We start from the raw sequence: 15420 nt of genomic DNA, 5'->3' as shown, positions 1-15420 counted from the left end.
GTTAGGAAACACTGTCTGGGGTCTGATGACAACCACAAGACCTTTGGCATTCATAGGACTGATTCCAAAACACTTACGTTTTGCTTTGCTAAGCAGAACAATAAATATGGTACAAAAATTCCACTTTTATGACAAAGAAATAAAAATAGTTTTTGCTGAAATGTTAAAGCTGCTCAGTTGAAACACATTCATTTGTTGGATTTCACTTTCCATGTAAAGCTGGGAAAAAGCTTTCCGCTGTGATAGAAGAGTTCTGTAGTGCTTCTGTCCATTTCATAGTCTAAATAAATGCTGGTTGAAGGCAAATTTTAACGCATGAAACAAAGGTCCTAAAGACCAGGAAACATCAGCAGTAGGTGTATAACTGCAAATGTCAGCAGCATCTGAACTGATTAATCCCAGGTTAGACATGCAATCAAAGTTGCCAAATGTTTCTGCTCACTTGTATTTGCATTAACAACCAGATCTGACTACAAATAATTTTATACACACATCAAAGTGTGCAGTCAAGAATTTTGTCCTGCCAAAATGAAAAGCACCATAAAAATATCAATCTAATCTGATATCTGACACCACCCAAAGTCACCCCTTTATCGGAAATAGTGTCCTTTGAGGATAACTTTTTTTCTCACCAGAAAGCACGGAATGAGATGCCAGAATGTTGGCTCTCAGCAGCTGAAGCTTCCGACCCTTATAGATGGGCACAGTTTTGTGCTGTTGAGAGCTGTGGTACTGGCTGACTGTATGATACGCTTCTAATCTAAATGAATACACATACATACACTGACTGGAGTTAAAGCATTTCAGAAGGGAAAATTCAAACTCAGCATGGTTTTGTGATACTCATATAGACCACTGCCCAGAGATTCACAGTAGCAGTAGGCTTATGAGAATCCACCCTTTAAAAAATATTGCTTGAAATATCTGACCAACAAAAATTGGTCCTAAGTAGACTCTTTTTAAGGTTTCAGAGGTCCTCACACTGAAAGTAAACGTAACACCATATTCAGGACTAGAAGTACACTGCATTCACATTATAATAAAACCACTAGAATATGCATTAAATTAGATATCAATTGAACACTTTCCAAGGTTTCACTATACAGAGGTTGACATAACATGTATGTAGACTTACAGCATTCAGTTATGGATACACATAAAAATGCAGTGTAATGTAGTGCCCCCTCAAAATGGCATTACCAGGATAAAAATATGAGGCCTGTACTTCCAAAACATACTGTATATACCTTGCCCCTCATCAACACCTCCCTTCCCATTTTTTCCCCCTTTTACCTTCATTGGAGATTTGCCTTCTTGTTCTAGCACCTTCGTCCACTCCACGAAGGGGGGGTGTCGAGAGAAAAAAAAAAGACAAAAAACCCACAAACAGTAAAAACAGGATAATTTTTTCTTCTTTGAAATGTTTTGGAAAACTCTCTTTGCTCCTCCTCTCTGGCTCCTGCGCACTTTGCATTGGCGGCTCCGCCTCGGATTGTTCCTTTCTCGTGTGGCACGACCTTTCACTGAGGTCTCTGGGGGGACACCCTGTTTTCGGGGGCTATACATCCAGAATCTCCTCGGCTGTGCCCCCGCAGCGCAGACGGTAGCGGCCCGTCCTCCAGCTTATTGTGGGGTCCCATAGGGCTGAAAGGAAGATGCGTATCGTCATCGACTCCCTGATGAACCAGGCCACAGCGTAGTCCAGCTTGGAGAAGGATGGGGGGCCGCCCTGCAGGGTAGAGGTGGGAAAGAAGGTGTGGGCGGGTCAGGTAGAGTGTGTTTCACATTCTCTTCAGTGGGGGTGGGCACATTTCCATTTCCTTCTGCATCTCAGTATCAGCCCTGTTGCCTGTTCCCTGCAGTGGATAGCTATGATGTTTGTGATTAGCAAGCTCTCAGTTCTGTTCCAGGCTTCTTACCGTAAGGATGGATTTGCATATTGGCCTGTTACTCTAAAGAAGCTCAGCTGTACTGAACAAACTCATTTCCAGGCACTGACAGCTAAGTTTGATCAGCTTAAGTGCTCTGACTCCCTGCTCAGAATAAAGCACACAGCGCAATGTGTCAGTGCTCACCTGGACCCCCCGCAGCTGGATGTAGTCGAATATGAACCAGGCCAGGCAGTGGCACAAAAAGAAGACCATGACGTCCCAGTGGAAAACGCGGTTCGCTGCCCAGCCGATAATGAGGCTGGCCACGAAGCACTCTGAGATGGGCTCGCACACTGTGGCCGGAAGCATGTTGATGCGCAGCTTGGCCCACCTGGGAGTGAGAGACCAGCCAATCAGAGAAGTCAGGGGCTGACCACATGCCCCTTGGATCCTTCAAAGTCTACTAAATTGACCTCTGACAGGATTCTGCAAACAGGAAAGAACTGCAAAATCAAAACACTTCACAAGCTCAGATCCAGGGCAACCTGCACATCCAGATTTTATTCATCTTGTTCAGATTTTGGTTGTGAGCCCAATGTCCTCTGTAGCTCTCCCATGTCAATGACATCACTGATGGGATGGGACACCACCGATTAGCTGTACCTGATCATGCGGGACTGGAACTGTGCAATCGAGTACGATCCTGAGTTCTGCATCGCCACCTGCGTTGCCATGGAGAATTTCCATCCCCTGAGAGAAACACAGACATGAAACACATCACTGCTGAATCAAATCGGGATGGGACCCAGTTCTGCCCAGAGTAAAACAATTAAGCAATTTAATTGAAGAATGCCCCCCCCCCCAACCAATCATTCACCAGACTGACAACAGTTTGTGTGCAGCTGGAATGAAATTCATTCTGTATCACTATCTATCTGCAACTGTGTATAATTAATGCCTCAGGCACAGTGCCTCAATGCTGTGGGAATAACTACTGTTATCAGCCTAGTAACATTAGAGAGGCAAGACTTAATTATAGGCTCCAGACAGAAACAATAGTGATAGATGAGATTCCCCACACTGATCCATTCATTTGATTAGGCATTTCCAAAGTATAAAGAATGTTCAAAACGCTGAATAAGGAGAGAAATCACATTAAGCCAATGTTCATAGCTGAAATGCTTTCAATCAGTTCGGCAGGGTTATTCAATACAAGGCAGCGATTGTGTTTTTCTTCTATTGCCCAATTTTCAAGCTCTACTAAAGTCAAGCAAGGCCTATAATCCATTTGTCAATAGAACTACTGCCTTCAGAAATAAAGTGGTCACTGCAAGAAATGAAGAGAACTGGTCATGAATATTTCAGTTCTAACTGGCTGATGTGTGGAACAGCTGTAGACATAATTCTTGTTTTAGGGGAAATGCTGAAACCATCTGTGTACAATTTATTGCTATTTTTATACCTTGTAAGGGCTCCCTTTCCATGTCAAAGTGGTTTCAAAGTTAAAAAGGGTTCCCTTTCCTGTAAGCCATTGGTTTGCATTTTCATCTTGCAGCTGTGAACATGAGGAGCGCTATCCTGACTGCTTACTTCAAAACCATAGAGAAATGAGCTCATAGTGAAAAAGTAACTACTCCCTAAAGACATGTGAAAACAACTCTTATACAGGAACTTAAATGAAGCACATTAAATTGAAACTAAAAATACATGCTCAAACATAAAAGCAAAAGTGTGTTATACAGCAAAGTGTGTTATGCTTGAACAAACATGTGATGTACCTCAAGGATGAAAAAATGCATGCAGGCCAAAATGTGAAAGTCACATCTCAACCAATATACGAACATATGAATATACAAAGTGTCTGATTTATGGTATTCCCGAACGAAGCACGAATGCAGATTGCATTAGTCAAACAATAATTTGTTACTATTGCTGGTTCCAACTACCCTCAGCTACACTGCCCGGGTTACAAACGTCACATCTGAGCATGGTTCTACCCAAATAAACATAAGAAAAACAATTAAGAAAAAAATGTTATGGATAGCAACAGGACAACATTCACTGGTTTTATCCCGATATAGGTCATTTCATATCTCGATACCGATACATATATAAAATGACCACATGGAAAGGCCTATTTCTTATTACATTTTTAATTATATACTCGACAAATAAAAGGTACTTTCTCACATTTGATTGACTTGATTTTTCTCCTTTTATTTAGAACCTTTGTGCAAATTTTCAATTTACGCCTCGTTTCCATATAGCTCTGTGTACGTATGCCAGTCAACCGGAAGTCCATTCATTCCTATGGGAACCTCCGTGATCCCTGATGTGTTTGCGAAACTCCTCCTTCCGTTTGTTAAGGTCCACAATTTGCCTCCGAGTGCGTTGAAAAAATTAACTTTTGCGGCGGATTTCGGAGACACCGTATGCACTGTGTGCCAGGACGTTAATGGCATTGGAACAACAAATTAGCTAATGGGCTATTTACTTCAATTCAGTTGCTTGACTAATGATCGAAGTTAAATAAAAGTGAGAGTTCATTAAACATATTTTGAAGAAACAATTTGCGTAATCGGGCAACCTTTTGCATCGACATAAACACTGTGCTTTAACCAATAATCTTAAGAAATACAGATCATCTTTATCACTTTGATATGAAAACTTCTCCCTCCCTTTCTACCGCTGTGATTTCCCTCCATTATATTGCCGCTCATTTGACACATAAATAGAGGCCCATGATGACATCGACACGAGTGAGAGTTACGTTTTGACCCATCTCTTCCTTGCGTTGAACACTAGAGGGAATTTTGCATATATTATACTGAATTACGGACACCAAACAAAACTATGGAAATGAGTCGTAAACCTTTCGTGGTTACGGTCACACCGGTGTGATTTGCCTTTTAGTGAGTATGCTAAAACCGATGCGATTAAAACACTAGACTGGAAAAATTCTAGCTAATTTTAGCTTTGAGGAAACAGCAATTTAACGTTAAAAAATATAGCAAATTCTAACTGAAAACTATGAGAAGCTTAATAACGCGAATGAAAACATAACGAACCATGTAATGTAACACGCACTACATAGCATAAAAATAAGTTACGTGCGAAACGGTTAAGCATGTAACAAAATATAAAATATTAATATATAAAATATAAAAAGGTAAATAGAAAACACTTTTCAACTATAGTTCTGTCACGTTCACTCTCCTTCATGTTAGGTTGCCTTCATGCAAATTTCCTGCCTGCATCCGTGCCGTGTGGAAGAACGCGAAGCGTCATCCAAATGACGAAAAATATTGCTGTAAAGTGTGTGATTTGCGACACAACGAAATAAACGATAGCGCATAATATGAAACGACAGACATTTTTCTATCATCACACGATATACATTGTCATATCGCACAGCCATAACTTCAACACTAACTTTACTTTACATGCAAGGTTAGAATTCAGATCTCAGAGCCTTCAGTTTTCAGAATTGCTATTCGAATCCATATAATACATCAAGCACTGTATAACATTCCTGACAGACGCATACCATGTGCTGGCTTTAATATGTATTTAATATGTTTACTAATGTGTGAATGGCCACTAAATTATACGGATCTGGGCTGCAAGGCAAGTTTTATCCTGCAGACAGCTTTATGCTAAGGCTATACCTCAATGCAACAGAAGTAGTTGGGGCTAAGATTCAATGGGGGTAAGAGTGAGCAAGATCTTTTTGACATTTAAACGACATACAAATAATTCCATAACACAGTTGTTTTTCCTCCAAGATGAGACAGGGTGGTACTGACGAATCAGTGTGATTAGTAACTGGGCCCCAGGAAATCTCACCTGTCGGCAATGGCTTTGGCCATGAAGTAATCCTCAGCAATGTACTGGGCAAAGGCGATTAGCCCACCGGCCTGGTCTAGGATCTCCTTCCTCATAAGACAGGACATTCCCGTCACGCACTTGAACCCTGTCACGTTGGCCGAGATGTAGGAGCGCGGATGGGATGTCCCAAAGTACACCTGCAAAAATATATACACACATATAAATCACTCAATAAAGACTATGCATTTTTATACAGATGACCCCTGCAGTTTCTCAAAATGCTTTGAGAAACTGCAGAAAAAGCTAAGGATGTTTATTTGGCGCTCAGCCCATTACAGGACAGAGACACAAAGAGATGTAGTTTCACAAATGGAGATTTCATAAAGACAGGCCTACATGCTCCTTCTCTCCCATACTGTGCTCACTTAGAAGCTACCCTACTTAGAGCATGGGTCGTCTGACATCATATGTGGCCCTGGCGACTCGACTCGATGCGTGAGACTGTATAAAAGACTGCTATTCAGGCCCTCTGCAAGTCTTGTAACAAGGGACAAAGGCGGTCTTGTTCAGAGTTGGGAAGTTAATTAATGGGTCGCTCGTGAATTTGGCGTTTTGACTCTCTAAAATTAGCCACATGTTGATTCCTCAGCATTCAAAACCATTGAAACAAACAGCTGAAGAATGAAACCTTACTGATCATCTCACTTCAGCTCCATGAGTGTGTGCTCCATGCACAGTTTCACAATATTCACATGGAAAAAGAATCACTAAAATGATCACCAAAACTACATTTTCTTTATGTGTATATACATTTCTAATAATCTACAGGAAACTAGAATGTTAGAAGCCCACACAGATACTGGACATTGAGAGAAAGTATACAGATTCCCTAGAAAATATTTTTTACAATCTACAATAATTCTTTCCTGTTATAAGTATCAACATTTTTAATCACGGTGAGGCCTATCTATGCTATGGCAGATTGGACATTGAAGTAGTGTTGCTGTGTAGTTGCTAATGTGTGTGTGTGGTGTGCAGAAATAATAAAAATACACATAAAAGTGACATTAAATGAACACCACCCTGTCTGCACAGAGGGGGTGTATCTACCTTAGGAAGACACTCCCACTTTGACTCACCTGCTCTAAAGTGGCGGCAAAGCCTTGTCTGTCCGCCACATATGGAAGGCCGTGCACAAGCCCTACCTTCTCTGTCATCTGATTAGCCATATCAGTGAGGGTGTCTGGTTTCACTGCAAAAGAATTTCATTAATAATGCCACTTAAAATATTTCATTTGGTAGTAAAAGTAAAAAAAAAAACATCAAGAATAAGGTCTAAAATTTATTCCTGAATGACTTGTTTTGTTCCTGTATTCATCTTCAGTAATATGGCTTTACTCTTCTCTTACAAGAAATTATTCACATCCTTCTTTCCAGAGATTTTATGTTTTGTACATTCCAAATAAGGCGAAATAAAATAAAATTAGCCTAAATATAAAAGTGTACTTTTGTACCAAAAAAGAAAGGATCACAAAAACCATAGTATTGTAATTCATTCTGAAATTGCTTTGACTTCATCTCAAGTGTCTTTGTGTGACCGACTGAAATTTACTGCTCTTGCCTTATGAGGCAGTGGGGGAAGAGTAAAATTCCCCATCTAAACGTGCAAAACGGGGGGCGACAGTGGCTCAGGAGGTAGAGCAGTCGACTGGGGATTGGAAGGTCCCTGGTTTGAATCTGGCTCATCCTGGCAGAGTGTCAAAGTGTCCTTGAGCAAGACACTGAACCCCCAACAGCTCCCAGTGGCCAGTTAGTAAGCCTGTATAGCAGCCTCTGCCACTGGTAGGTAGATGTGAGGCATATAACTGTAAAGTGCTTTGAGTACTCAAATGAGTAGAAAAGCGCTATATAAATGCAGTCCATTTACCATTTGCCATTTTACCAAAAAGCCTTACCCCGTATCCCACTGTCACAGATCCACACCAGGTCGTATTTGGCCCCCTCGTAACCCGGCATGAGGTTGTTTATTTTGGGATTGATGCCGACTTTTTTTCCTCCTACAAAAGAAGGAGGCAGGGCTGTGTCATGGCCACTGCACTCAGCGGATCGATGTGTGCCATTGGGGCTGGAGCAAACCACCAGACTCATTAACACACCCATTCCCCAGTCTTCTTGATCTGCTGGGTCAAGACACCTGCCCCATGTAAATTTTCAGAATTTTTTTTTTTCTACCTTGGTCTGTCCAACCAAATGCTTTCACTGGGTTTTATTTCCAGAGAGAACTAATATTACAATATTGTCATTTAACATGCCAATATCCAGAGTGACTTGTATAAATGCATAAAATTGCAACGTATATATATGGATATTTACCAAGGCAATTGTGGGTTAAATACCTTGCCCAAGAGTACAACAGCAATGCCTCAGCAGGAAATCGAACCAGCAACCTTTTGATTATGAGCACTTGTCCTTACTACTATGCCACATTGTTGCCCTGCTAATGACCATCCAAAAGTCCTCCATAAATATCAAATCTGATGCTGAGAGGGAGAGAGTAAGGCTCAGTTTTCATTTTATATGTGGCTTAGTCTTGTCACAGAAATTACAGCCTGCATTGATGCATCATCATTTTCATCCTGAAAGATAGTTTCATGGGCTTTTAAGCTACACTAGATATAGTTAAACAGACCAACTTCAGCTAGATGAGTGCATGTTACTCCTCTACCACCGAACTCACTCATTGCATCACCCTCTCTGGAGCTATTATTTCAAGGTAGGGCTGTGCGATATGACGATATGTATTGTGTGATGATAGAAAAATGTCTATCGTTTCATATTATGCTCTATCGTTTATTTTGTTGTGTCGCAAATCACACACTTTACGGCAATATTTTTCATCATTTGGACGACGCTTTGCGTTCTTCCACACGGCACGGATGCAGGCAGGAAATTTGCATGAAGGCAACACAAACAAACACGGAGGAGAGTGAACGTGACAGAACTATAGTTGACAAGTGTTTTCTATTTACCTTTTAATATTTTATACATTAATATTTTATATTTTGTTACATGCTTAACCCTTTCGCACGTAACTTATTTTTATGCTATGTAGTGCGTGTGTTAGATTACATGGTTTGTTATGTTTTCATTAGCGTTATTTAGCTTCTCATAGTTTTCAGTTAGCATTTGCTTTTTTTTTAACGTTAAATCGCTGTTTCCTCAAAGCTAAAATTAGCTAGAATTTTTCTGATCTAGTGTTTTAATCACACCGGTTTTAGCATACGCACTGAACGGCAAATCACACCGGTGTGACCGTAGGCACGAAAGGTTTACGCCTCATTTCCACACAGTTTTGTTTGGTGTCCGTAATTCAGTATAATATACGCAATATTCCCTCTAGTGTTCAATGCAAAGAACAGGAGATGGATCAAAACGTAACTCGTGTTGGTGTCAACATGGAATGAATGCGACGGTGAAGCAACCTCTAGGCCTATTTATATGTCAAATGAGCAGCAATATAATGGAGGGAAATCACAGCGGTAGAATGAGAGGGAGATCAAGTTTTCATATCAAAGTGATAAAGATGATCTGTATTTCTTAAGATTTCTTAAGATTATTGGTTAAAGCACAGTGTTTATGTCAATGCAAAATGCCTGGTTACGCATATTCTTTTTCCAAGATATGTTTAATGAACTCTTTTCACTAGTCAAGCAACTGAATTGAAGGAAATAGCCCGTTAGCTAATTTGTTTTTCCAATGCTATTAACTTCCTGGAACACAGAGCATATGGTGTCTCCGAAATCCGCCGCAAAAGTTCAACGCACTCAAAGGCAAATTCTAGGCCTAAAAAAACGGAAGGAGGAGTTTCGCAAACACATCAGAGATCACAAAGGTTCCCATAGGAATGAATGGACTTCCGGTTGACTCGCATACGTACACAGAGCTATATGGAAATGAGGTGTAAATTGAAAATTTGCACAAAGGTTCTAAATAAAAGGAGAAAAATAATCAAATATGAGTAAGTACCTTTTATTTGTCGCGTATATAATTCAAAATGTAATAAGAAATAGGCCTTTCCATGTGGTCATTTTATATAAACTATTTATTCATTGAATTTACAGAAAATGTGCTATATCGTGATATGTATCGATATCGGGATATGAAATGACCTATATTGGAATATGAGATTTTGGTCATACTGCACAGCCCTATTTCAAGGTTGAGTTAATTAATGAAGCAAGGATAGATTCTGTCAATTTACTGGACCAAAGGCCAAGACTGCACATTAAATGTGTGCAAGTATGCATAAATATGTACCAGCGAAATGTACATATTTTTTTGTTAAATGCTGAAATTTAAAAGGCACTAGGTCTATATGTTGGTATGACTCTGTGCAAACTGCAGTTTTTACTTACCAATGAAGAGTCTGGCATCTACTTCAGGATATTTTCCCAACAGTTTTTTGCAAACGTCAACAGCTGGATCGTCGTGGTCTTGGACACAGAGGAGAATTTCATACTGTTGAAAAAAAAAGAGACTTTGTTATCCACCTATGCTTTAAAGCTTTTTTTTTTGCTTTTTACACATCACAACAAATTAAATGGTAGGTATGTTAACTACCCTCACTGAACCATATCCAAACCGACTAAGTGTAGACTAACTGTAGGGCATGCACACCATACCTTAGCTGCAATTAAAGAAAACTTACAACTTTTTTATAGGGAGTCTGGGGGACTGGGGGAAGTTTATAGGGATTTACTGCTTCACATGAGGCAAGGCTGTTCCAGTTTTGATTTGGCATTTGTGCACGTTAATGTTCCGTAAGTGTGGGAGCGTGTGTGTGTGTGTGTGAGAGAGAGAGATTCTGGAGCACGGTACCAACCCCTTGACGTGCCAGTCTTGATGGGAATAATTAATAGTGCTTTGGACGCAGTCTAATGCGCTCTTAGGTATGAGGACCTGGAGTGCATTCTACATTAAAACTCTCCAGGACACATGCTGGACCCAAACGGAAATATATGGAATGTGTAGCGTTTCATATATGGAACAGGGCAGGCAGGCAAAGTCTGTTTCACCCAATGGAACCGCAGCTCACGAGATGTACGTCACTCCATTGAGATGCACTCTTGGCTGTTTCTGGCTTGCAAAGGTTTCGTAAACTGAGGATGCCTTAACTCCTCTGAAACGCTTTTCTCATGAGGACTGTTGCTTGAATACACGCTTACAAAAGACAGTCACAATAAAAAGGCAATGAAGTACTAGTATAAACATATCATTTTATTCCAGAAACAAATCACAAAACCTAAAAACCTAAAAAAAAAAAATCTGAATACCAAGTACAAACAAGACATTTAGGTTGAGTCGATGAAGTACACAGATACTTGCAAAAGTGATTTAGTCCATTTTATAATTTTGGTTGATTCTGATATTACCAATCGACACGTATGCTTCAAATAATGTAGTATGCCCAGGCTATTGTTAAAGATATTTTCCCCAACCTCTCTGTAATTCAGTTTTATATTTCAGCTGCACAGTGGGACTGACGTTGTTGATTACACCAGATGCAGACTCTTTGCAAACACCATGTACTACCGACAGACAAAACTGTGAATGGACTGTGAGGCTTGGCCAGGTGTGCCAATAATGTGTCATTTCTGACACCCTTTCAGGGTTTTGCAGCACCAATCAGAGACACCATTGCCCATGGGGGGGGTATGGGGATGGCTCTCTCTTTTTGGGTCACAGCAGTGTCCCAAAGTAAAATTTCCTTTTTTACATTATGTGATTGCTTTTATATTATGTGGTTATGTGGTTATATACAGTGCTGTGCAAAAGTTTTAGGCACTTGTGAAAAAGTGATGTAAATTCAGAATAGTTTTTAATGTATGTATTGTAATGTATGTATTACCAACATACAAAGTGCACGAAACAGAAAAATCAATAGTTAAATCAATATTTGACCACCCTTGGCTTTCAAAACATCACCAATTCGCTTAGGTATACTTGGCAGGTAGGTTTTTCCAAGCATCTTGGAGAACTTGCCACAGTTCTTCTATGGATTTTGGCTGTTTCAATTCTTTCTGTCTCTTCATGTAATCCCAGACTGACTCGATGTTGAGATCAGGGCTTTGTGGGGGCTACACCATCTGTTGCAGGTCTCCTTGTTCTTTTTGGTGAAGATAGTTTTTTATCACTCTGGCTGTATGTTTGGGGTCATTGTCATGCTGCAGAATAGATTTAGGACCAATCAGACGCCTCCCTGATGGTATTGCATGATGGATAAGAATCTGCTTGTATTTCTCAGCATTGAGGAGGCCGCTAATTCTGACCAAATCCCCAACTCCATTTGCAGCAATGCAGCCCCAAACCTGCAAGGAACCTCCACCATGCTTTACTGTTGCCTGTAGACACTCATCCTTGTAGCGTTCTCCAGCCCTTCGACAAACGAACTGCCTTCTTCCAGAGCCAAATATTTCAAATTTGGACTCATCAGTCCAGAGCACCTGCTGCCATTGCGCTGCATCCCAGGCCTTGTGTTTTCGTGCATAGATGAGTCGTTTGGCTTTGTTTCCACGTCTGAGGAATGGCTTTTTGGCTGCAAGTCTTCCCTTGAGACCACTTCTGACCAGACTTCTCCAGACTGTAGATGGGTGTACCAGGGTCCCTGTGGTTGCTGCCAGCTCTGAGCTGATGGCACTGCATGACAGCTTCCAATTGCAGAGGGATGTCAACTTGATGTGTCTTTCATCTGCTGAACTAATTTTCCGTTTCTTTGTGCTTCTTCAGAAGAGCTTGGATAGCACATCTGGAAACCTCTGTCTGCCTCGAAATTTCTGCCTGTGAAAGACCTTGCTGATGCAGGATGACCACCTTGTGTTGTGTCTCTATGCTCACCCTTGTCATGGTGTATGATTAGCTATCTGTTCTGCAACCTCACCTTTTCAGTATGGTTGATCCACACCCAGTTTTATTCCCTCTACACAGGTGTTTCTGTTTCAGTTAATAATTGTGGTTAAACCTTCTTATGTAGTATATACGGAGTATATGCCTAAAAAAAGGGTTTGGAGGGTCTGGAAGGTTTTGTGTTAGTGTGCCACTTTCTTTCTTTATTTAGTCTTAGTGGCACATTTCACTATTTTCAAAAGAAATGTTCGGAAATCTAAAATATGATATTTGTTATTGACACACTAATGGAGAAGACAGAAAAGAACTGTTTTAAGACAAATGTTTCGTGAAAAATCTTATGTGCCTAAGACTTTTGCACAGTACTGTACATACAATGAATTATACCTAAATGAAAAATTAATTAATACAAGAGAGGTCTGCTTCTGAACAGCACAACAGGAAAAGCCAAGATGAGCAGGACAGGGATGCAACAAGAAAAATCAAACATGCTCCTCAGCATGACAAGAAAGCAATACTGGGGCAACAACTGAATGAAAAGGTTGTAAGGTTCAAAAAAAGGCTTCTCTCTACTCAAATTTCTTTGTGTTTGTGTGTGTGCGTATTTCCTCTGCATTTTGAATGAAAAACCAACAGGAAAAAGTGATAATGTATCAAAGATAAGGAAGTGCAGACAGCACTTCACAACCTTTTCCATCACATGACACTATTTCAGCAAGGAAAAATATCTTGCAAGACAAAATAGGCTTTGAGAAATTTTGAATTTGATTATTACACACATACTTTTGTGGATGAAGCTTGAAATATTGTCCCTGCTCTCATATAAGACATATTTTTCCTCAAAAACGCCACAAAATTATTCAATGCTAAAATTACTCACTGTGACCGTTGGTGTGATCCTGAAGGTTACCCTTGTCATGACGGGAGCAACAATTTAAAAAAACAATTTAAAATGTATTCATTTTCCCCTCTTTTTTTTGAAACAGTTTGTTTATTAACTGTAAGTGTATATGCAATGGCCTTATGGTTGGGAACCACCTGAAATAATTTTATTTCTGAATCGGACTTAGTCGTCCACATAATGATGTCCTTGGAGTTGCAGTCAGTAAGTCCCGCTCTGCAGGTTTCCTTTCCATTAAGACTTGGCAAAATGAGTGAATTCCTGACCCTGCCTCCTGGGCCGGCCACCTGGAGAAAAACTCAGGAAGGCGGTGTCTGAAAACCCAACATGTAAAAGGGACATGAAAACTAAAACTAAAAAAAAAACAAACACACACACATACAAAAAAAAAACAAAACATGTTTGGTACCGAGCAACCAGAAAATCCACTTGTTACGCACCCCTTGAAGGTCCAGAACCACTATTACTGCTTTTACGGCTTTGCCCTTAGCTTCAACATGTCAATCAGAGTGTACGTCTGCTTATTTTATTATTTATTTATTTATTTATTTTAAATCTACATGACGTTATGCAACATATATGTGCTAAAATAGTACAGAAATAGTAGAAATAAAAACATATGAATGTAAGAACATATGACGAGAACAGGCCATTCGGCCCAACTAAGCTCACCATTTCAATTAAAGAGAATCCAAAACTGCAACAAGTCTGGACTTGAACACAGCAAGGGTCTCTGCGTCAACTACATGAACTGGTAACCTATTCCATGTATGGATAACTCTTTGTGTAAAACAGTACTTCCTTACATCAGTGCGGAGCTTACTCTTCACTAGTTTCCATTTATGTCCCCTTGTTTTACAGACTGAAGTCACCCTAAAATATGTATTGTAGTCAACCTCATTGAGTCCTTTTATAAATTTAAAAACCTCTATTAGATCACCCCTACGTCTCCTCTCGCTAAGTCTAAATAGGTTAAGTCACTTGAGTCTTTCCTCGTAGCTTTTATATTTCATGCCAGGAACTAATTTAGTTGCCCTTCTTTAAACCTTTTCTAGAGCTTCAATATCTTTTTTATAGTGTGGTGCCACAGTATTCCAGGTGCAGTCTGACTAAAGCATTGTATAATTTCAGTATAACCTCTTTAGATTTATAATCAATACTTTTGGCTATATATCCCTACATCCTGTTGGCCTTTTTTACTGCTACAGCATACTGCCTAGAACCTGTTAAGCTTGGGTCAACTATTACTCCCAAGTTTTTTTCAAATTGAGGACATTCTAGTTCCCCCCCCCCCCCCCCCCCCCCCCCCCCCCCCCCCCCCCCCCCCCCCCCCCCCCCCCCCATGAAGTAGTCTTGGCTAAGGTTCTTATTTCCCACATGCAAGACTTTACATTTAGCTAAATTGGATGTCATTTGCCAGGTATCTGCCCAGTTTTCCTGTATTACCTGTATCAACAGATTCTAAACTGTTGGCTAGACCCCCTAGTTTTGTATCATCTGCAAATTTTACTACTTTACTACTAACCTCTGCATCCAGATCATTTATGTATATAAGGAATAGCAAAGGCCCCAACACCAATCCCTGCAGGACTCCACTTTGTACAGGGCACTGTTCTGATACAATACCTCCCACAGTTACAGTCTGCTTTCTATTAGACAACCAATTTCGAACCCACTCAGTGATAGCTCCTGTAATTCCTGCAGATATCATTTTCACTATGAGCCTCTCATGTGCTACTTTGTCAAATGCCTTTTAAAAGTTCAAACAGATAATATCAAAAGCTTGGTTTGGGTTCAGACATGCTGTAGCTTCCTCAAAGAAGTCCAGGAGGTTTGTTAAGCACGACCTCCCTCTGCGAAAACCATGCTGGCTATCATTTAAGATACCATTAGATTAGATAAGAAAAAAGAGAGAAG

At 40.2% G+C, this 15420-nt stretch overlaps 1 protein-coding gene across 1 annotated transcript in view; it reads right to left on the bottom strand.

Annotated features, from left to right (window-relative positions):
• Positions 1–1184: 1184 nt before the first annotated feature.
• Positions 1185–15420, bottom strand: part of LOC118775950 (ceramide glucosyltransferase-like) — a 29484-nt gene continuing 15248 nt past the window's right edge. Inside the window, exons 3-9 of the mRNA XM_036525938.1 lie at positions 10115–10217; positions 7655–7756; positions 6839–6951; positions 5718–5896; positions 2535–2621; positions 2076–2262; positions 1185–1729 (exon numbers count right to left, since the gene is read on the bottom strand). Coding sequence (XP_036381831.1) covers positions 1559–1729; positions 2076–2262; positions 2535–2621; positions 5718–5896; positions 6839–6951; positions 7655–7756; positions 10115–10217 — 942 coding nt within the window. The 3' untranslated portion in view covers positions 1185–1558. The remainder of the gene's footprint in view (positions 1730–2075; positions 2263–2534; positions 2622–5717; positions 5897–6838; positions 6952–7654; positions 7757–10114; positions 10218–15420) is intronic.

This window comes from Megalops cyprinoides, chromosome 4 (genome assembly GCF_013368585.1).
Source record: "Megalops cyprinoides isolate fMegCyp1 chromosome 4, fMegCyp1.pri, whole genome shotgun sequence".
NCBI classification, from domain to species: domain Eukaryota; kingdom Metazoa; phylum Chordata; class Actinopteri; order Elopiformes; family Megalopidae; genus Megalops; species Megalops cyprinoides.
This window is presented reverse-complemented; position numbering and strand designations above follow the sequence as displayed.